At 38.6% G+C, this 22,325-nt stretch overlaps 1 protein-coding gene across 1 annotated transcript; it reads right to left on the bottom strand.

The window, feature by feature from the left end:
- Nucleotides 1-6,378: 6,378 nt before the first annotated feature.
- Nucleotides 6,379-19,923, bottom strand: LOC139735783 (coiled-coil domain-containing protein 42 homolog). Its single transcript, XM_071646534.1, has 9 exons — nt 19,774-19,923; nt 16,116-16,221; nt 15,461-15,565; nt 14,560-14,645; nt 13,781-13,952; nt 12,285-12,448; nt 11,304-11,372; nt 9,977-10,061; nt 6,379-6,474 (listed from the first exon to the last, which is right to left on the bottom strand). The coding sequence occupies exons 1-9, from the start codon at nt 19,827-19,829 to the stop codon at nt 6,379-6,381; spliced, it is 939 nt and encodes a 312-aa protein (XP_071502635.1). The 5' UTR covers nt 19,830-19,923.
- Between the last annotated feature and the right edge of the window lie 2,402 nt (nt 19,924-22,325).

Raw genomic sequence — 22,325 nt, 5'->3', positions numbered from 1 at the left:
TATTTCGTTCACCGATTTATTTCACGGAGCATTTTACCCGCGAGCAGGGATGTGTGTGTGTCTGTGTGTGTGTGTGTGTGTGTGTGCGCGTGTCTGTCTGTCTGTCTTTGTCTCTGATGTGTAGATTTCAAAGCTTACGACATGCATTTTCAACCATCACGCAACATATAATAACATCAAAACCACAGCTGAGTCATTGCAAAACTGAAAATATAAATACTCCTCTTCTCACCTTCCATTCTCACAAGACCATTTTTGGAGTCGTTACAATGTACACAAAACCATATACCAATTTCCCATCAGAGGTTACCGTGCTGCCATATTTCTCTATTTATTTACAAAACATCAGATCGAGAATCCTTACTGAGAAAATTCACAACAGAGGTAATTTGAACATCGTTAAGAAACCAAAGACACAAGTCGAGGAAGAATGATAAGACACCGTGGACAACCAGGGCAGCGTTTCACTAAAATCCTAATAGTAGCTGATTGGTTGTTGCTTAGATGCTGCCATTGAAACAGAAGGTGTGGCGCCTTGCATTCCTTATACCACTGTATACACACTTTAAAAACAAGGCATTTAGTTAGACCTGGAAAGACGGTTATGAATACTGTGCTAGGGACGGAAACTGATTTACGCAAATCCAATTTACACCACGACAGTAACGTCAAAATAACTAGAATTTTCTAACATCACATGCAAAGTATAAACGCATCATGTATTTTGTGAGCACTCCCCCCCCCCCCCCCAAGGTTTTCAAATTTCTCTTCAGTGTTCTTTTTCTCCCTTAAGATGATTCTACAAACTGATGAATGGATCGCATGTTATTGTGCTTCGCCACAGGAAGGATTGCTAGGGCATGGAAAACAGTGCAAGCGAGGATTAAATGGGGGTTAATCGATTCTACAAAGACGGAGCGTGAAGGGGTGGAAGAAAGGCAAAAGAAATTCGTCATCGCGTCACGGTTTGACTCTCAAACCTGCCACACCAGAAATAGTTCCAAACAAAGAGGATGATCTCACGCCTTAATTTAAAAGAATAACAGTGGGCTGGAGTGAGTGATTATCCTTCATTGTTAATAGATGAAGTTGGAAAATACACTAAGCTTTGAATAGTGAATAAGTTTGTTTTAACGTAGGGTTATATGAGAGGGTAATCGCGAGGTCGTGTTGTCATCCCCCCACGAATGACGTCATTTCCGGCGTGTAAATATCAACAGTGGAGGCCGCTCAGAAGAAGTCGTTGTCGGGAAGCTGAAAGAGACCTGTGTCGTTGTGCTAGATGTGAAAGTTTCGATTAAGGAAGGTGTGCGGGTGATGACAGGTAAAAATGAAAGTAAGAGCGTGGTGAATGAATACAGAGAGAAAGGAATGATTTATGGCATTGAGGCAAAAGTTTAAACAAACAACATCCTTGTAGAAATATAAGTAACAGACGGACAAATAGATTAAGATTTAGATAGCTAGGTAGATAAATACATGATCTGATAGATATATAGATAGATAGATAGATAGATAGATAGATAGATAGATAAACAGACAGACAGATAGATGGATAAAGATAGATTGATTGATGGACAGACTATAGATAGAAAGATAGATATATGGATGGATGGATGGATAGATAATAGATAGGTAAGTTATAATAGATAGGCAGAGAGAACATTATGGCGCAATGTACAAGAAGTTATGTTCTGGGGTGTTCAGCTAGATTAAAAGGCAATGAGACAGATATTCGTTGCAAATGAAGAGGTGCAGTCAGTAAATACCAGGAAGGTGGAAGGAAGTACGAGCAGTGTCTTTTTTCTTTTTTCTGTTTTTTTTAAGCAAAGCAAATCAAAAAGCAAGTACTGATAAGAAGCAATTTAGTCACAGAGTGTTAGCTCAAACAATGCCCACATTTTGAAACCGAAACTAAACAAAAACAAGAAAATATCAAGAGGTGAATACCTGGCTTTGAGGAAGAAACACAAATTTTTGGCATGGAGGTATTCGCAAAGGCGTATACGAGGAAATAAACATGCAGACGTTGAGAATGAACATGTGTAGGCCGACATGAGGTCAGGCACAACTTTGGACGGTATTAGAAAGTGTCGCCAAGAGGATATCAGATATTAGTACACAGAGTAAAGAAATGATGTTTGCCCATGAGGAAGACATGAATGTAATTTTTCTAACATTTTCTTTCTATCTAACATTTTTTCTAATAATTTTCCCCAATATTTCCTTCTTTTACACATTAGATTATTGCATAGAAGCATAATCTTGAAATACAGGAGGAAAATATGTTGCTACACATTTCAACATTGGAAGTTGGGATTACAAAGGGCGTAATACACCAGCAATGTCCCCAAAAAGACCAAACAGCATGCTATGTCATTAAGTTGTCATTACCGTGTTTCTCTGCTACAGCAGCCACATGTTAACTTCATACACTTTGACATCTTTCACACAAGTATACATACATTAACATTCTTTTTGCCTTCAACTAACAATACAATATTATTTTGATATTTCACTCTCTCCTTGGTAAATTGAGTACACATAACAATCGAGGTATACTGCACTCTTCGTGAGTTTCCTAAGCTGGCCTAAGATAATAAAATAGGATCAAAGCATCGGACCCTGGAATGCTACAACAATGTATGAGAGATTTCAAATTTCATCACAACTGAAATATGACTGCAAGAAGGTCATATCATAGTTTCCTTTTCAGCAGGCACTGGACATACATGGAGTTTGTTTTCATTTATGGTGTTGTTTAATTTCAGGCATAAATTTTGGATGGAAAAAGGGTGCACAAGAAATTCTTCGTCCTAACATATAGTCATATCTTTCCCAGGTTAAGTGGTGTTTGCGCGTCGCTGTCTCAAATCAATAAATTACCACTGGCGAGCAAAATAACATATTTGATCTTTGGATTTAGCCCTCCTTTATGACTCACAGACATCCATATGAGCAAACTTGGGGAAAGTCAAAAGATGGGCTGTTTAACCCATTGGCCCGAATTCACGAAGGTGGTTTAAACTTAAACCATGGTACAAATTTAGACCATGGTCTAAAATAAGCGTTAAATAGGCGTACCAATACATGCGCGCATCAACGCACGTTTTTTTACTGGATGCCTGTTAGCGTACGCAATCTGTGAATCACAAATACGCAAAAGAAATATACATAAACCATGGTTTAAATTTAGACCACCTTCGTGAATTCGGGCCATTAAGTCCTGTGGTGATTTTGCTGCCGAAATCATTATCGTCCTGTAATCATCAAATTGGCAACGAAGAATTTCACTGCATACCTTATATCAGAGAGAGCCTTGATGAAACTGGTTGCATTCATCAAATCTGCACAAATTTAGTTGGGGTCTTTTTGGCACTAATTGCCAATTTGACAGGAAAAGTACAACGTTAAATAATCCAAAATATTAGCAATTTTAGAATCAGTTGCAACTTTAATTCTAACAGAGCAAATTACTCTCAATAACAATTCACAAACTAAATGTATACAGCGTACAAAGGAGAGGGGCTCTTGTAGAAAACAATTGTGAATCCTGACGATACAAAGACCTGGATACATTCATGAGAGTTCATAGAAATGTATAGATCACAGCATGAATAGCATATTATATAGACACAAAAGTGCCAATTCACATTTTTCTAGAGAAAGAGGTGCAGGAACATTCTTAATGGCATATTTCCTGTACAAATTCATTATCTGTGATAACATCATCATTGATCCCCCCCCCCCTACATGTGAAATACCATACAGTATGATGGAGTCAGTTCTATACATTAAAAAAAAATTCTTCAATGCCCCCATCCAAGCAGATCCCACAGATTACGGATTTGTTTGACAGAGTCTACTGAAGCGTGAAGCAATGAAGTAAGTTTGGCTATACTGAAATAAACCGGATTCACAAAGGCCTGCAGTTCTGTATACTGGCAGGTATATAATATGCAAGTGAGGATGAGGAAGACAACCGCCTCACCCCTATCTCCATGACGAAACACAGTGACATCACAACGAGAATGAAGAGCAATGCAATGAGGTTTGGGGATCACAGATCAGGGCCCTGTTTCATAAAGCTGTTGGTAAAGTTACAAACAACTTCTGAGCGACTGGTGATCAGTTCTGATGTGCTATACTTATCAGAATTTCCATAATTCAGCACAAGAACTGATCACCAGTCGCTCGTAAGTCATTTGTAACTTTACGAACAGCTTTATGAACCCCCCCCCCCCCCCCCCCCCCCCCCCCCACCCCGGAAGTAAAACCAAACAAGCACAACAAACAAATGATTCTTGAAATGACTGTACTACCTCGCACACTGATTCTGCCCGAGTGTTAAATTGAAATCATCATATGTTTGCATGCTGGAAAACTCCTTGGAAAAGTAAGAATAACAAAAACTATTAAATAAAAAACACACAAAACATGAATGAAACAAAAACAAATAAACAAACAATGAACCAACAAAATATAAACAGCAGGAGAAAAAAAAAATCCTGCTAGCACTAATTTCTAACCAATCAAATTTTGATCAATTTCCTCTCGAATGGGTTATTGGAAAGTGCAACATATACAACCCCTGAATTTCCTCATATTATTTTTATTTATTTTTTTCAGGACATTCCAGGATGTTTCTTAGATTTCATCAGTGAACCCTGCCATTATGGCATGTGCTCCTGTTACATGTTTATGAAACCTTGAGGCTATACGACAGAAAGTTGGTCAACTGTCATACGATCAGTTTCCTGAGTTTTGCACATAATAAATCATGCATACGAAACAAGAAAAGTCTAAATATTTTCATAAGCATAATGTGTGGAATCAGGGATTGATTCATATGGAACATGAACTCGAGTAAAGGAAAGGTATCCATTAATATTCAAACATAAGGAGAAAACCTACACTATGTAATCAAATTAAGTTCTCCTCCAAAATTGTACAAGTATGTGGCAAGAAATGACATAATAAAATGTACGACTTACAGGATTTGACTAAGCCTCAAAGTGTTACTGAAACAATATCTGTACAAAACCAAGGCTTCTACCAAAAAAAAAAAATTGAACAAAATGATTGTATTTTCATGAATGCTATAAATGTGTATCAACAAAACCTTGAAGTCACAGTTGTGATTTTGATATAGTTGTTAGTTGTCGTGGGAATTAAAAAGAACAGAAATATGAAGGCCAACATATCAAAATGGGAGCATTCACATATTGTGTGGTCAAGAGTCTGTGTAGTGTGTTTGAGGCTAGGTAAACGTGTATGCACGTGTGTAGAACTATGAGGTTTTCTGTTGGTGTTTCTGTTCATGGACATAAAGTGTTTGAGCGAGTTGAGTGTCAGAGCGAGTACATGTCAGTCTGTCTGTTTGTCAATCATGTATCTACCATGACTGATGAACAGACAAGCCATACAGCTCATCTGTATAAACTCCACAGTACTGTAAAAGTGAACATTTTGCGCACATTTTGCTAAAATGGAAACACGCAAATAAAAGCATGCAAATTGTTGGCATTCTATACGTAACACTACTTTACACTATGGTTCCGTGGAATTAAAAAAAAAATATGTGAAATTCATCTTACCCACCCAAGCACAAAAGAAAAAAAAAAATACCTGTGCAAAAATGTCTACTTTAACATTAATCTAGATGTGTCATCTTGGAAAGCTATGTCCAGTCCACAATCACAGTTACCATGCCTGTATACCCAACACCAACACCAGGGCCCCGTTTCATACAATTTGCTATCAATAACAAGTTACGACAGTTGTTATAAGCTACAGAAATCCTTGCATCTGATTGGCTGAGAGTGAACTTGTCATAGAAATGTGGCCATTGTTACTGCTCACAAGTTTTCTGAAACAGGACCCAGGATGCAAATGGGGCAGGTATACACAATTCCACCATAGACAATAGGTCTATTACCACAATGAGAAACATCATGCAGTTGCTTGAAAGGCTCAACAATGACCAAAGATTAGTTCCGTGAGCACTTCATGAAATAGAACAATTCATGTGTCTAGACCGCATATAAAAATAGATATAAATAATTCTTATGGCGTACTTAAAATTGACAACATCAAGGCAGTTGCAGTAGATCTATTCTCCACCATGAACAACAGGTCTATTATAATCAGGATGAGAAAAATCATGCTTGCAAAGCTTAGCAATGACATAAGACCAGTTCCTGTAACACTTCACAGAATACAACAATTCTTACACCTAGACCGCATATAAAAATAGATATAAATAATTGCTATGGTGTACTTCGAATTGATAACATCGAGTCAGTCGCAGCAGATGCGTACTACAGGACTGCCTCTGATTGGTCTAAAGTATGTACACACGAATGACAATGAAATAATTTATGGATTTGAGGATACTGCGGCCGAGTTGGCTGCCACCTCTGCCCTCTTGATTTCCGTTGTGATCTGTGTGAGGTCCATGATGAACATTTGGATCTGAAAGGGGGAAAAAAATATATATATATACTATATATTCTTTTTTACATAAATGATTGTTAGATCAATAACATGTTCACATGTTAAATTGAATAAGTTCTTCTTTTCGTATCTAACAGTTATAATTAAAATTATATATAAAGTTGATTTTAAGATAACAGGAATGCATCTGTTAAAAGCTCATAAAGAGACTGAATTAGATTTGTTTTTGACAATTGCCTTTTGGTGTATTTATAAATATATACTGTTAAGAAATAAAACCGGAAAAGAATGTCGTGAAACTAATTTGCAACATTTGTTTGGAAGAGAAATTTGTAAAAGAATACAGGAAGATCTGAATAGTAAGAAAACATATTATAATTTACCAAAGCAAATGAAGTATATTGTGTAAATAGTTTGTGGTTTCCTTTGATCTCAGGAACCCCTTTTGAAGCTCATTGTATTTTTTTTTTCATTTTTTGTATAATGTGATATAAAATGTTGAATTATGGAGGCAATAAATACCCTGTTGGGGTAAAAAAAAAAAAAAAAAAAATGTTCACAGGGGCAGATCCAGAAATTCCATGAGGAGGGGGCGCCTTTACAAAATGAAAGGGGGCGCAAGCGCCTCCCCATTTTTTTGTTTTTATTTCTTTTGATAAGGGGGGCGCAGGCCCGGTGCACCCCCATCTGGATCCGCCACTGTGTTCAGCAACTAGCAGTTTATCAGAGACATTATTTTCTCTACTTATTACCACACAGGCAGTCTGTCCAGCAGTGCACATTAAATTCTTTTTTATTTTGACAGCCTTGAGTCGCTTCATGTTTTACAACGGCATTTCTTGGTCTGTACTGTATGTGCATGTTTGTACATGGGGGGTGCACTCACGTATGACTATAAAAATATGTGCAGAATTGATTTACAGTCGAATCAAAGAAATTTGATGAGAATAAAGGATATAACTGTAACAGAGCACCAATACAGAAAGAAAATCTAATAAAACAGGAGGTTTGACTTGTTAAAGGTCAAAGGTCACAGTGAGACAGCTGACAAAACAGACCTGATTCAGACCAAAGAAAGACTGGACACAGACATTATATCAAAGTGAGTGATTTGAAATGAAGAGAGATAGGTACAGGAATATAGTATCAACATCAAATTTTACCTCATAAACTTGAGGATCACATGAATTAGATATAACCAATGCTAATAATATGACAACAGTTGGACTAAGATTAGACACTCATAGAGTGCATGACATACATGTAGTATTCAGAATGGAGTTACTGCAGAGATGCAGTTAATTTTCTTTTGCTGTCACACAACAGAATCCTTTTTTGTGTTTATTTTTTGCTCTTTCACATTCAAGTATAAAGGTTGAGTACCCAAAGGGACTTTCCCTCGTGAAACCCTGGGCAACGTGAGTACAACTTTCAACACCTGTGGTAAACTCTGGCCTTGGGACTTGGCGCATGCTTACAGTTCTACCCTCTGGTTGTCAATAGAGTCTAATAGTAGATGCAATGGACCAAGTATTACACTATTGTGTGATTCACTAGCATTGTGGGGGAAGGGTGGCACAGTTCATACAAGGGAGCTATGCAGACTGGAGTACAAATAACAGTGTCAGCAAAGCAGTATCTTTACAAAAAATGAATAAATCATGAAAAGAAAAGGAGGGGTTGCAAGTTGCCTCCCATATGCAGACTTCACTTCGATGAAATATTTTACAAACTCCCATATAACTGTTGTTACTCAGTGACAAAGCACTGTTGCGGCAAGGGCGGTATTGTTAGAGTAATTTGCAAATTATGATTTTTTTTTTTTTTTACATTAAGTTCAATATTGGTAGGTCGTCCACAAAAAAAAAAAAAGGAAAGAAAAAAGGTTTATCTGAGGTGTTGCCTGGCCAAGCATCAACTTATCTATCTAAAACTGATACCAGGCCCATTAATACGATAGAGAGGAATGGGTTCTATGAACAGCTCATCTCTTTAACAGGTACTAGAAAGTAGTTTCAATACTCTAGTAAATGAGGTTATCACAATTTATATAGCAACAAGCATCTAGAAATAGATATACAGCTAAATATTGACTATTGATGATGAGAGTAACTGCAAATTACTCCGATTAGCACGCCTTTCTTTCAATTCACCCGTTCCATCTGGGAACCTGGTGACCTACGTATTAACTCTATGGGCATTTCAGAATTCAGCATGGAACAGGTTAATCTTGTATTTCAATCTGACGGATTTCTCCTATCTCCCCACGCCCATAACTTTACTTTTGTTAGCCAAGGTCAAGAAGTTGCGTCAGTGAGAGCCAGCTCTGGGCTGAGTGTGGGTTGTTTGATTTGTCCAAGATAGTTGTGCCCTGGCACATAAGAGCCAGTGCCGTATACAAAGAGAGTCTGGCCAACTTAGTTTTCGGCTTATGAGTTTTGAACCCTGTGAATGGTCAAAGCTGGTCCCATGATCTTCATGCAGCTATGTCGTTACCAAACTGCGCCCACATGCAGTGCCCAATGTTCACTGTCCTCTGTTTTACTTGCTTTCATTATGACGTCTGAGCGCACGAGCTAACCTCTTCACACGTAATACGCTGAGTATCAACATGGCGTCCAATTTAACAGTTGGCCAGACTCTCTTTATATACGACATTATAAGAGCCGGTCCACAACAGTGACTAATTATAGAAAGTAATGTAATGTGACAAGATATCCACATAGCCGATTGGACATGCTACATGTATTGTAAGTACTGCTGGAGTAAGTTTCTACAAAAGCCCTTTTTGCAGCTGCAAAAAGGATTCACACCAAATCTGCTTGAACTTGGGTTTTCAATTTGTATATCATCCCTTCCCATCCCCCCTCCCCCTCTTTCTATCACTTCTTGCTAATTATGGTAGTTACAGTGATAGAATTGGCTCAGTCCCCCTCCCCCCCCCAAAAAAAAAAAAAAACTGTCAATGATGCCTCAAAAGACAAACTCAATCTATCAATGTGACCTCGTAGTTCGAAAGAGGGCCATCTTCAACATTAATATTCTCCACCATTTGCTCACGCTTTACTGTCCACATTTTTTTTCACAATATGAAAAGGGCTCTTGCCATAACAAACTCTATATCATCATTTTATGGGATCATTTAGTGATGTCCTCTGAAAAAGCATTCCTATGAAAGGAATCTACACTAATCGGAGAGTTCACAACAGGAAAAATAAATCTTTGCACCAGTAAATGAGGAAATAAAGTCACATTCAAACATTCAAACATCCAGACTGCTTAACCATGGAAAGCTATTGGGGCATGCACTTTGAGCAAACTCAATGAGCTAAAAATCAATTCTTTGATACTACGAAAGCTGCATTTATGTTGTGTTTATGACTTCTGTCAGAACAGTGAGTGCTTATTTTCCTGTATCATTCCTATCTCTGTACTGTTCTTGCATTCTCCATATCTTATTTTTTCTACCAGATTTTATGAAAATTGATGAAATGAAATAAATGAAAAAAGAAACACTTACCTTTGTTAGTTGCTCTAATGTGTTGTCTGTTCCTGATGATGTCTTGGAGTGTCGGTTGACAAGTTGGAAGAGATTATGTGTGGCCCTGAAGAAAGAAACACATATGAAAATGCTTTGAATGTTTCAATAGAGCAATTAGAGGATGGTAGGCCAACAGAGACCATAGAAAAGGAATCAGTGTATGGTGATAATTCTATCGAAACCAAATCATTGCAATGTCAAGACAGTCTGACACTGAACAAGCAGTGTGTACCAACTCACCAAGCTGCACAGATGGTCGGTGGGAGTTACATTATGCAGAATTTTAAAAGTTTCAATTGCATGCAAAATCCACGCAGATATTTCACTCATAATCTATGAAGAAAATTTCTCTACTTGGAAAATCGCCATTGGAGCATGCTTCCAATTCATTGGAATCATTTGCTGGCACGCAGTGATGGGATGTAGATAAACAGGTTTATTCCCTGCTCATCACTTGTATACACAATGTGCCAAAGATGATTTCAAAAGTCTTAAGTTCGGGCATATTTCAGTGTCATGCACACTAAACTTTAATGAATGATAAGAAAAACAAGATAACACGAACAGAAATAAAAACCTCTCAATATACATAAATAGTCCCACATGTTCACATCATTGTCAGAAGATCTCAGGGAACCTGATATTGAAGGTGCTTGGTCCCGGTGTTTTAGTCAAATGCGTACGCGGGCGCGCGGCGCAAGTTTCCTATAGAGACCTATTTCTTATAGAGACCTACGCTATCGACTCCTCTTTAGCGCTTACGCTGTGGCCCACTTCCCCGAGTCCGAAGAAGTCCGATTCACTGTAGTCACTGGTCAGATCACAGTTCGGCTCATGATTCGGCAGAGGGGGATGGCAGCTTTAGCAAACTTCTTTTGTGATGTCATAATAACAAGCACATATGCACGCAGCCTGGCATTACTACAGACTGCGCGATGCGCAGAGAAGACAACGAAGGCAATGTTACTTAGCAACACCGACGCACTTTACTCTTGATGACAGCTCAACTTCGGTAATCTTCGCATCAATGCTAACGGCGATCAGCAGTACCATCAACAGCGCCCTCTACACTACCGGGACTATGCGCCTTTAAAGTTGATAGTTATGGGGGTATTCATTGTAGTCTTCTCTACCTATGGCTGGTTAAGAGTATCCCACAGTTCAACTATACAATCTTCTGTGTTTCTTCAAAGCAACCATTCATTCCAAAGTGCACAGTGCCTACCAGAAATGTTTTTCAGACATTGACTTCTGGTACGGCTAATTGCCAACAAATCACAGGCCAGGGATTCTGACATTTACTTACATTTTTATTCTACCAAGGAGGAGGGTCTTCTTTGCTGCTGTGTTCTTGATGTGGGTCCACACTGATTCCCTACGAATGGAAGAAAGAGCAAGAATATAATATATAGATTCTGTGATAGTAGTACTTGTGACATTAAAGGCCTTGTTTACCTTTGGAGTAGTGATTTAAAAATGTTCAAGATATCACTTTTGATGCATATGTGTGGGTCAGTTGTATCACAACATATCCTAGCATAAATTTTTTTGCAATATAGCCTAAAATATAAGGAGATAAGGAGATATCACTATTTTTCTAATCAAACCATAACTGTAGATGGTTTAGTCTGGAAACATTTTTATCATAACTATTGTTCCCATTTTTTATATTTAACAATAGTCAACATCGATTATACTGGTAAAAATTTTTGCAATGGCTGTTTCTATGCTTAATTCACATTTTAGAACTATTTTGAAGCCCTATCACTGGGTTTTTGTTTCATCTGCAAATGATAAATTATGCCTTTAATTGATAAGTTGTGTACAGCTCACACACTGACAGTACACTCGTGTTGGATGTTCCAATTTGTTTAATACCATACTTCACACTCGAACACACTGCACTGTAACCCTGCATGAAGCATATAAATGACATTAATATTTGTATGTCTTAGCCTTACATTAAATAATGCTAAATGCTGGTGAAATTATGAATGGCAAATACCAGTTGTATTGCTCAAACAATGCAATCTATCACCCCAAATAAAAAATGAAGTCTATATATATATAACATGCCTCAACTCTTGTTGCAGCAGTTATTAGGAATACAAAGATTTCCCAACACAAGATAACAAAAAGAAAAAAAAATGCAACTGCTGTCACAACGAGTGCTACAGATGCAGGGACTGCCTAGCACTATAACATATACAAACAAAAAATAAGATGGCATGAAAATCTGCCACTGTTGATTCAACAGTTGCTCTCACAAGACAGAAAAATTGCTTACCATTTGACTGCTTCACTCTGTGCCTTGTCCAGCTGGGTCTGCAACACGGCAAGCTGGTTGTTATAGTGCAGGATCTCGTTGTTCTTCTCCTCCGTGAACTTGCCCAATCTCCCTTTCTCCTTCTCCACCGCGTCCTGCGTCCTGTTGGCTTTCTCTACAAGATCCTGGGTTCATCAGAGCATCAAAATACAGAGCTTAGAGCAGGGCATTTCTCAAGGACAATAAAGAAGCTGGGGGAGGGGAGGTCCGAGGAGCGAGATCTTTATAGAGAAGTAACACACCATTGATTGATTCATGTATTGAATGTGCAAAGTGTGCAAATAAATATTTCTAACGGATCATAGTCAAAGATAAACACATAATCACAGAAATGAATACTGATTGCATCATGTATTGAATGTGCAAAATATGCAAATACATACAATATATTTCAAACAGATCACAGTCAAAGAAAAACACATAAATACATACATAAATAGGGTTATGCTGTTTGTTATGATTGTAAAAATGAAAGCAAATTCCCTAGAAATAAATACTGATTGTATCATGTACTGAATGTGCAATGTGTGCAAATATATACAATATATTTCAAACAGACCAAAGTCAAAGAAAAACACATAAATACATAAATAAATAGGGTTATGCTGTTTGTTATGAATGTAAATATGAAAGTAAAATTTCCTAGTCAAGAGCATTATGGCATTGATTACACAGTGTGTAGAGCACTGCTGTACAGTCAATGCAAAACATTCTCCTATTGGTCTGTGAAGGAGTATAGATTTTCGGAAGAAAGCCTCCTCTGAATACCATGGCCTAAACTATGCAAATCAGTATTACTTATCTTGCACAGAAATCATCTAACACTCGCATTATCACATCAGTTTTGTGTGAGATTTGTGCTGAAATACCATTAGGATGTCTGAATTCTGAAGTAGAGACACTTACTATGGAAGATTTTGCAGATCCTCCTCTTCTTCTTTCATTTTACTTCTAAAGCAAACAATGATGGGTACATGGGTGCATGCTGTTCTAAGCTAACCCTGGTAACTAGAAAACAGGGTACTCATATAATGTCTTGCAATTGTTTTTCAGCCTTGGTCATAATGCATACCAATTTTCAAATTCCTAAGCCACAACCATCAAAGATACTCATGGTCCACTGGCTGTCACAAGAGTGTTGCCATGGCAGATCACAACGATTCCAAGTTCAACAGCTTCGAGTCTTCACAGTTCCAGCATAGAAAAATTTGCTGCTTACAAGAGCACGGTCTAAAGCAGTTCATGAAGCTAAAGCAGTTCATGAAGCTACGTTTTTATATTTGTTTTTGTTTTTCCAAAGAAACCTGCCATCCCTGCAGTAATACCATGACAACAACCATTATCGCTCTTCTCTCGCTTATCCTATGAGTTTATGAAGCGACATTTTTTTTTTTTTTCAAAAGAAACCTGCCATCCCTTGCCATGGCAACAACCATCATCACTGATCTCTTCCTCACCCTGTGGGTAGCGACCAGCGTCTCGTGGCGGGCGATGACCTCCCTGATCTCGTGGAACTCTTCGGCCGACTCCAGGGTCCTCTCCAGGAAGCGGTGGAAGAGGCGGTGCTTGTTGAGCCGCTGCAGCAGCCGGTCCTTCTGGTTCTGTAGCTCTCTCTTCTCTTCCAGCAACCTGCAGGACAGCAAAACACAACATAGAACAAGGATCGAGTGATTGCCAATTCATGTTCCCAACTTGGTAAGAACTGCAATGATCAGTTACAAGAAAACTACAAGAAGCAGAACATATCATCACACTTGCCAATAGTTTGAAATGAAGAAAAAGGATACTACTGTTAATCTGCAACAGATATTTGTAATATACTGTAAAACCTTAACTGTCTGCATGCATTTTAATTTTGTAAATTTCACGAACAAAGACATGCAAATTCAAAATGCATGTGAAAGTTCTTGTGCATTATATGCATTGAATGCCAGTGGCAATTCGTGAAAATGTCATGCCCCCCCCCCAAAAAAAAGGTTGTCAACTCCAATTCACAAAAATTTCATGCCACAAAAATATCTTGCTTTACAGTAACTTTAACATACAGTGCAGTCAGTACACAGTGCATACTATATTCAGAGGTTCATACATATGTATATCATCAGTCATTCTATTTATGATGCAGTGCAAAGCAGTAGTCCACATCACTAGATTCTTTGAAATTGCAAAGGAAAATACAGAGACTATGAGAGTTGGTGATTTCAAATCTTTACTAATACTAAAACATTTTTTTTACCTTGAGATTTCCTTCTCTTTTGATCTCTTCAGATCCTTCTCGTCATGTGCTTTCTTCACTGCCCTAGCTCTCTTTGAATCATTTTCCTGAAACGGAAAACAAGAGGATGAATTTTTGATTAATGTTGATGATCCTACGAACACTATTGTGACAAACTTTTCAAAATTGACAGATACATAAGGTCAAACATCACATCTTTTTTTTTTCCTCCATTAAATTTTGTGTCTTCTTTCCATTCTATTTAAAGTACAAGCGGGCATATCATGAGAATGATGACATAATGTTTGTACCGACGATGAAACTGGTAACATCATTCTGTCAACAGTCTTACATATTACACAAATTAAGTCATTGGCATTGTAGATTATACATTTAGAGTTAATTGCAAACACACATACTTTGAAAGACTTTTGAAGAAAAAAAAATCTTGGGGGGAACGTGAAGTGCACTTTTACAGCCTGTTAAAACTGAAATACTCGTACATGATCATATTCAAGATGCTACACAAAGACCAAAAAAAAAAAAAAAAAAAATCAAACTCATTCAATTACCACTTCCATAGAGCAAATAGCATACATGTCTTCCATGATATCAACTCTCACAGTATCTCTCGAGCTTATAAACAGAATTACAGGAAAAAAGTTTAACTGTGAATGTATGCTACAAAATACAATTGAGTGACACGCACCGAATATACAGTCATCCCATCAAGAACAGACTAGAATCAAGTTCTGCTGCCACAAAACATTCAGAAATGTACAAAATTTGTTTGATGTGACAATAATAACTACTTCAACACTAAAAACAGTGCTTGAAGCTATTCAGTTTAACCAGTTGCCATGTTACTTGCAACTATGCTTTGAGAAACAGGAGCCTCAAGTCATAGTTCTTGTTTCCTTACCTTGAGGAATTTGTCAAACTTGAGGAGGGATTCTTTGAGTTGATATTCCTTGCGCTCCAGCTCCTCTCTCCTCTGTTGCAAACTCTCCATCTTCATTTGGAATTCCTGGTTGGCATGGAAACAAGGGATAGCATCATGTACTGAACTGAGTTGATCAAAACACAGATAGATAAATGAGCCATCTGGCTTATTAAAATGCTAGTTGTTCAAATCATTACCATTTATTGCAACACATGAGGGTAGGACTGAGACATTAATTCTCATTATATCTCTGTCTGCCTCACAGATGAATATTATGTTGTCAAACAAAATCTGAGTGAGTTTATCTACATGTAGGCTACTCACAAAGCACACAATTTTCTATGAATTTACAATTACACAATTTCCATGTAGGCCAATATACAGCCTGTAGATGGTATTATTTTGCTTTGCAATAGCCATTTGCAGTTGAGCACATGTTTTAGCTTTATGGTCTGCTACGCAACATGACCGAGTAGAAGGAAAATCAAGTATTTTGCCTTTTAGCAAAACATTATTTAGAGCCATTGGATAGATCTATCTCCAAAGTTGCTACTGGGGCTTTGATGCCAGAATGCAAATTCTTTATGACAGGCAGAATGTACAGTAAATTATAATATCTGGATTGGACCCCTACCTCTTTCTGAGCTGCCAAAGCCTGCTCCACCTCCGACATTTCTCTCCTCTTCTCCAACAGTCTGGTGGCCGGTGTGAGGTGGTCATCCTCACGCTCTGGCATCTTCCTACAGATACAGCAGAATGGTAATCAGTTTCATATCACTCAACAGCAAAATCTGGGCTCTAAAGTCTATGCAATGAAAATGAGCATGAAGGAAGAGGAAATGGATGTTTGTACATTGAACAACCTCGCAGCAAACAGCAATTCACTGTAAAAATATACACAACTACAAGGATAAATATTGAGGAATGATTGGTATACAGTATTCCAGTAATGTACACAGTACATTTCTTAAAGGTGCATAGTCCCAGTAGTGTAGAGGGCGCTGTTGATGATACTGCCGATCACCGTTCGCATTGATACGAAGATTACCGAAGTTGAGCTGTCATCAAGAGTAAAGTGCGTAGGTGTTGCTAAGTAACGTCGCCTTCGTTGTCTTCTCTGCGCATCGCGCAGTCTGTAGTAATGCCAGGGTGAGTGCATATTTGCTTGTAAGTTGTTATTATGACATCACAAAAGAAGTTAAATGCTAAAGCTGTCATCCCCCTCAGCCGAATCATGAGCCCAACTGTGATCGGACCACTGAATACAGTGAATTGGACTTCTTCGGACTCGGGGAAGTGGGCCAAAGCGTAAGCGCTAAAGAGGAGTCGATAGCGTAGGTCTCTATAGGAAACTTGCGCCGTGCGCCCGCGCACGCATTTGACTAAAACACCGGGACCATGCACCTTTAACCATGTTAACAGCGATACAGTATGACTATGAGTGTGTAGCCTAGCCATTCTCCAAAAATGTAATATCTTCTAGTAGAATCTACTTTCATGGTACCGTAATCATGGGTATCACTTTTAATTTTAGCTTTGCTTCATTCATTTGTTATGTCTTCTTTGTTATTTTGTTATTTTGTGTATGTTGAATTGTTATATTTTGTAATTCTGTTGCAGGGCCCCCTAGGATAACAGTGTGGAAACCATTGACGGGGCTACCCCGGGTAAAGATAACTGAATAAATAAATAAATAAATAAATGTCTACATTTCCTCTGTTTTCCAAGTTCTTCCCAGACTTTTCTCATGGTCATGCAATCATTCTTAAACTAGAGAAGCACTCTGAGAGCGCAGACCTCCGCCAAGCATGCAGCTCATTTCCACCACTGATCTTGTTCTTCCATAGAGTAGAGATACAGTTCTTGTATCAGTGATTTCCACCCATACGTATTAACATTGTGTGCTGAAAGTCACCCGATTTCCCCCCTAATAATAGGGGAGAAGCCTTTGTTACGTCATAAACCCTCAGCTGCATGGCGCGCCTCGCCCTAGCAGAAACTAGAGCACGCACTTTAGTGCGCGCATGCAAACCTCAAATACGCGCAGCCAGAACTCCCCAAGTTCATTGACCCTACCTGCCAAAATATTAAAAATCCTTCATAAATTCCCCAAAAATTCTCGGATCACTACCAAAAGTTAATCGTTTGTTACTTGTGTCATTCTCAACCTATCCTGCAAGTTTCATCCCAATCCATTAACTACTTTATGAGTTATTTTGCACACGGACCGTAGTTATGGGTAAACTCGGCCTAGCGGGTAAAGTCAGCCCCCAGCGCGCACAGTAGGGTTGGGGGTACCACGTATCGTCACCCTAAGGATCTGTAGCTTGTTTATTCTAAAAATATAACACAAATCCGCCTAATTCTTACCTCAAATATGCCATAAATACTGCAGTTTTGAATGTCGTGACCGTCTCGTTGATTATGAATCTCCGTTTTAAAATAGCGCAATTTTAGTGCGTGCGTTCCGTTTTCTTCGCGCAGCTAAAAAGGGAACCTTGCGATCGGCACCCCCTCCCCTCCATAGGTATACACGTGAATTTCACAGCATAGGTAATACACGTGAATTTCACAGGCCATAGGTAATACACGTGAATTTCACAGTCATGCGTCGTTACTGAGCGGATGTGTAATTTTTAGCTTGGTTTGTTTGAGTTTGATTTTCGTTTCTTCGTTTTTATTGTCTTTATAGCTAATGACACTTAATCCCGCGCGTACCTTTTCGTTCTATACGCAAACAGCCATGATACGCAGGGTGCCGATGGGAAGGTGCCCTGCCGATAGGTGGTGTCCCAACCATACAACTACAGTTGAACCTCTCGTATCCGGACAAGTCGGGACCGGGGCTCATCCGGATAAGGGATTTGGCCGGATACGGGAGACTCAATGCTTTATACATGTACATATACATACACATGTACTGATGTAGCCCATTGTAGTACCACATGTAGTAATGTGTATACTGCAACCTTTTCATTGTTACACTCAGTAACAGACCCCAAAATAGAGGTTCGTGTTTGCAAGAATGAAGTCATTTACTTTTATAAATTCTTGGGATGATTTACCTAAATAATTATTAAGAAATGTATCAAGTAGATCTTGAAAATAAACAGTACGAGTCTACGAAAATACGCTTCAAAATTTTGAGTGTTCAATATCATTCGTTGCTCAGCCAATGACTCGAAACAATGCATGTCTATCTAGTCATATCGACGGCTGTGTATGGACCTATAATATGTGGCAATGCGATATGAGAGGACTCGAGCGCATAATCTGTCCATGTTCTTGCGATGATTTGGGGATGTTTGGGGATGTTAAAATGTCTGAAGGTAAGCAATTTGGAAGGAAATTTGATGTAATGTATGTTAATCATGTTGGAGGTAATATGTAATTCATGTGTGTTTGTGTAGGAGTTCTCAAGGAGTTGAGAATCCCCCTTTCCTCCCGTAATTATTTTTAAAAAAATCACGGCGAGATTGCATCCGTATAATAGAGAGATCCGGATAGAGGGAGGCTGAATAAGAGAGGTTCAACTGTACTTGTAATGCGCGTGCTGGGGGCCGACTTTACCCGCTAGGCAGAGTTTACCCATAACTACGAAGGGTACGATACAAACTAACTTTCTAACAAACGAACGAACAAACCAACGCCAACGGTAACGAAAACATAACCTCCTCCCTTGGCGGAGGTATAACGTTCAATAGCACTAAGGAGTAAGGTCTAACAGTTAGCATTTATCTACATTTGTATACCGATACGCATCTCACCATCACACAACATTTCACCACAGCCTAGCTAGAGTGTCTAGCGTTACACAGGCACCGCAGTGACTGATATTGTATTTGTAACGTTAGATCCCATCCCGATCCCTAGCCCGACCAGACGCTGTTAGTTGGATTGGGGGTTGGGTGTCCGGACACTTTAAGACTCTCGCATAGGTCTACTACTTAGTTGTTAGACTATACTGACTTGCTTATTTCACTTTGAATACGCATTTACGTACAGCTTCTCACTGACAACTGTTTACGTAGGCGCGTCATTGTCAAACCAGACACACTTTACAGTACGCGTCCGGTCCCACAACCTGTCCGGACACCCAATGACTGGGTATACGCTATGCGAATACAGCGACTGGGCCTGGGCTGTGTATAGTTACCCGATCCATCCCCTACTTGTACTAACGTTAACTGTTAGACGGGTGTTTACCACAGAACTCTGTAACTAAATGTTAGAGTTCTGTGGTGTTTACGTGCGTGCGTGATTACCTTATTCAAGGACACGCAAATACTTACACCAAAAGCTTATCCTCGAACGTTGTTCTGAAGTACTCCTCCAGACTAACCGCCATCTTTCCTTTATCTTGTCCTTTGTAATAATGAGAAAATTGTCCAAATTCCGATAAGTTTAGTAGCTTCAACAGCCCGCCGAGCGAACAGAAAAGAGACAGGGCCAGGGCAAAGGTACAGACGTGCAGATGCAGGTACAGGTGGCCAGAAGATTGATGTTGCCTGGGTTACGTTTCTGCTCGTCAAAAGAGGGCGCGCTGGCCGAACAGTTATAGGAAACTGAAGTTAGGTACTAAATATCTCGAAGAAGAAAATAATGGCCATGGCACGCGCTGGAGAAACAGTACATTGCTATGGTAGCTTTAAGTCACCCAAACTTAATTGTCCAAAGTCATAATGTCATCGCAGATTGAGAAATCAAATAAACTGAGAAAATATATACAATGTATATGCAGAGGATATTTGTGATTATTGCAAAATTTGATTTAACAAAGTACATGTGAAAATGAGTAACAGATGAAGAAAACACAGCTGTATTTTTGTAATATATAGGCCTATACTGGATGCATTTATAGTTAAGGACCCAACAATGGTTTGACAATGATTTTTTTTTTTTATGTCACCCAAAGTATGGGAATTGAACAAACATCGTGCTGAACAGATTGAATGAGTTATTACATATGAATTATATATAATACAGCAAATTGTATGTTATTTACAAAATACTTAGTATACAGAATGGTGCAGGATCCAAGAGAGTGTTTGCTGAGAGAGAGGGAGAGAGAAGCAGGACAAACAAAACAGTATTAAAATAGCAGGGCATCAACAACACAGATAAAAGCAATTTCACTAATATAAAGCAAAATATAACGGGTAAATCGCGTGCAATATTCAACCGCCATTGGTGTCGAATGCACTCTCGAACTCTGGTCGACTGGACTAGCATATAATTATCATGTCTTACTCTGAAACATTGATAGCGTAACTAAAAGCTATACTATCTCATTGGTTTATGAGGATTATATTGAGGATTGAATCATAGTAGCTCATAGACCTATAGCTGCCAAATACCACTGCCGGCGCCACGTTTTCAAAAGTGGGGGCCCACTTCCAGGTTTCATGAGCTAACAAAACAAAACAAAACCAAAAAATAAAGGCCTTTAGCGCAACTTCTGGTGCCACTATAGGTTTCTTCAGCTGACAAGCAAATAAAAAAGAATATGTCTTCAGCGCAAAAACAAAGCTACACACCTCCGGGGTAAAAAAGCGGGGGCCCAAAGTAGGTGACGCCTTATGTATTCCTTTGTATGGTGCAAAAAATGTTGGGGGCCCTGGATGTCTTGCAATATTTTCAAACATATGCTTACTTCATGCACTTCTCCTGTGTTTCCTTTCCATTTATTTTTTCTCTCTGCATTCTTTTCATTTTTTTTTTTTACTTTTCTTTTTAAATAATGTGGTGACACTGGCATATCGAACTGGGCGCCTTCGATGTTTCTACAAATAAATGGCGCTAAATGTTGTTTAGCATCATCATCATCTTTCCTTTTCACTGTTTGGTACGGAGTCTCATAATGTGATAATCTCTTCAGTCTGAAGTGTTCAACACGAAATGAAGAAATAAACACTTGATTTTTTAGTGCCAGTGTGAGGTGGTGGAGTGGTACTGGATGTTTATTCTACTGGCATTTGTATCTTCAGTTTCCTGTTTATTGATCGAATTCTTTGTGATTGATGGTTAGAGGACGTACACGGCGGGCGTCATGTTTATGAGTGCATGGTGCATGTGTGTGTGTGTGTGTGGGGGGGGCAGTTTTTATTTCTGGTGTCACTTCCGGGTTTCATCAGCTAACACGAAAAAAAAAAAAGGCCTTCAGCGCAACTTCTGCTGCCACTTCAGGGTTTTATCAGAGAACAAGCAAAAAAGAAAAAATGAAAAAGTCTTCTGCTCGCAACTTTCTGATTCCACTTTCCGGGTTTCTTCAGCTGACAGACAAACAAAAGTTAACCTTATAAAAATAAAGTGGTCAAAGGGATTGCATAGTTTTGGTTTGATTGTTGTACTGAGTTTTAAAGAAAGAAAGAAGAGAGAGAGAGAAAAATGGGGCCATATTGCCCAAACAAATTTGTTCGGTAAGATAATGAGAAACCTCTTGAATATGAAAGAGCATGTAATTCCATGAGGAATTCAACGTTTATTTGATGAAAATTGGTTTTGAAATGGCTGATATATCCAAAACAGAGCGATTCTAATAAGTGTGGTACCCACACTTTATTACAATCGCTTTGTTTTACTTTGTTTTTAGATGTTTCAGTCATTCCAAACCCGATTTTCATCAAATAAACTTTGAATTCCTCTTAAAATGGTATGCTCTGTACTATTTTCATAAGTGTTTTCTTGGTATCTCGCAAAAAGTTAAAAGCCCAATTCCAATCTCCACCATTACTGCACCATCCATTTAACCACATTATTATTATTTTTTTTCTGGTGCCACTTCCGGGGTAAAAGAAAAACAAAAAAAAACTGAAAGTGATTACAGCCTATGTATTTCTATATA

The sequence above is a fragment of the Diadema antillarum genome, unplaced genomic scaffold (genome assembly GCF_040938485.1).
Source record: "Diadema antillarum isolate AM-2024a unplaced genomic scaffold, OU_Dant_1.0 seq00000597_RagTag, whole genome shotgun sequence".
NCBI lineage: Eukaryota > Metazoa > Echinodermata > Echinoidea > Diadematoida > Diadematidae > Diadema > Diadema antillarum.
This window is presented reverse-complemented; position numbering and strand designations above follow the sequence as displayed.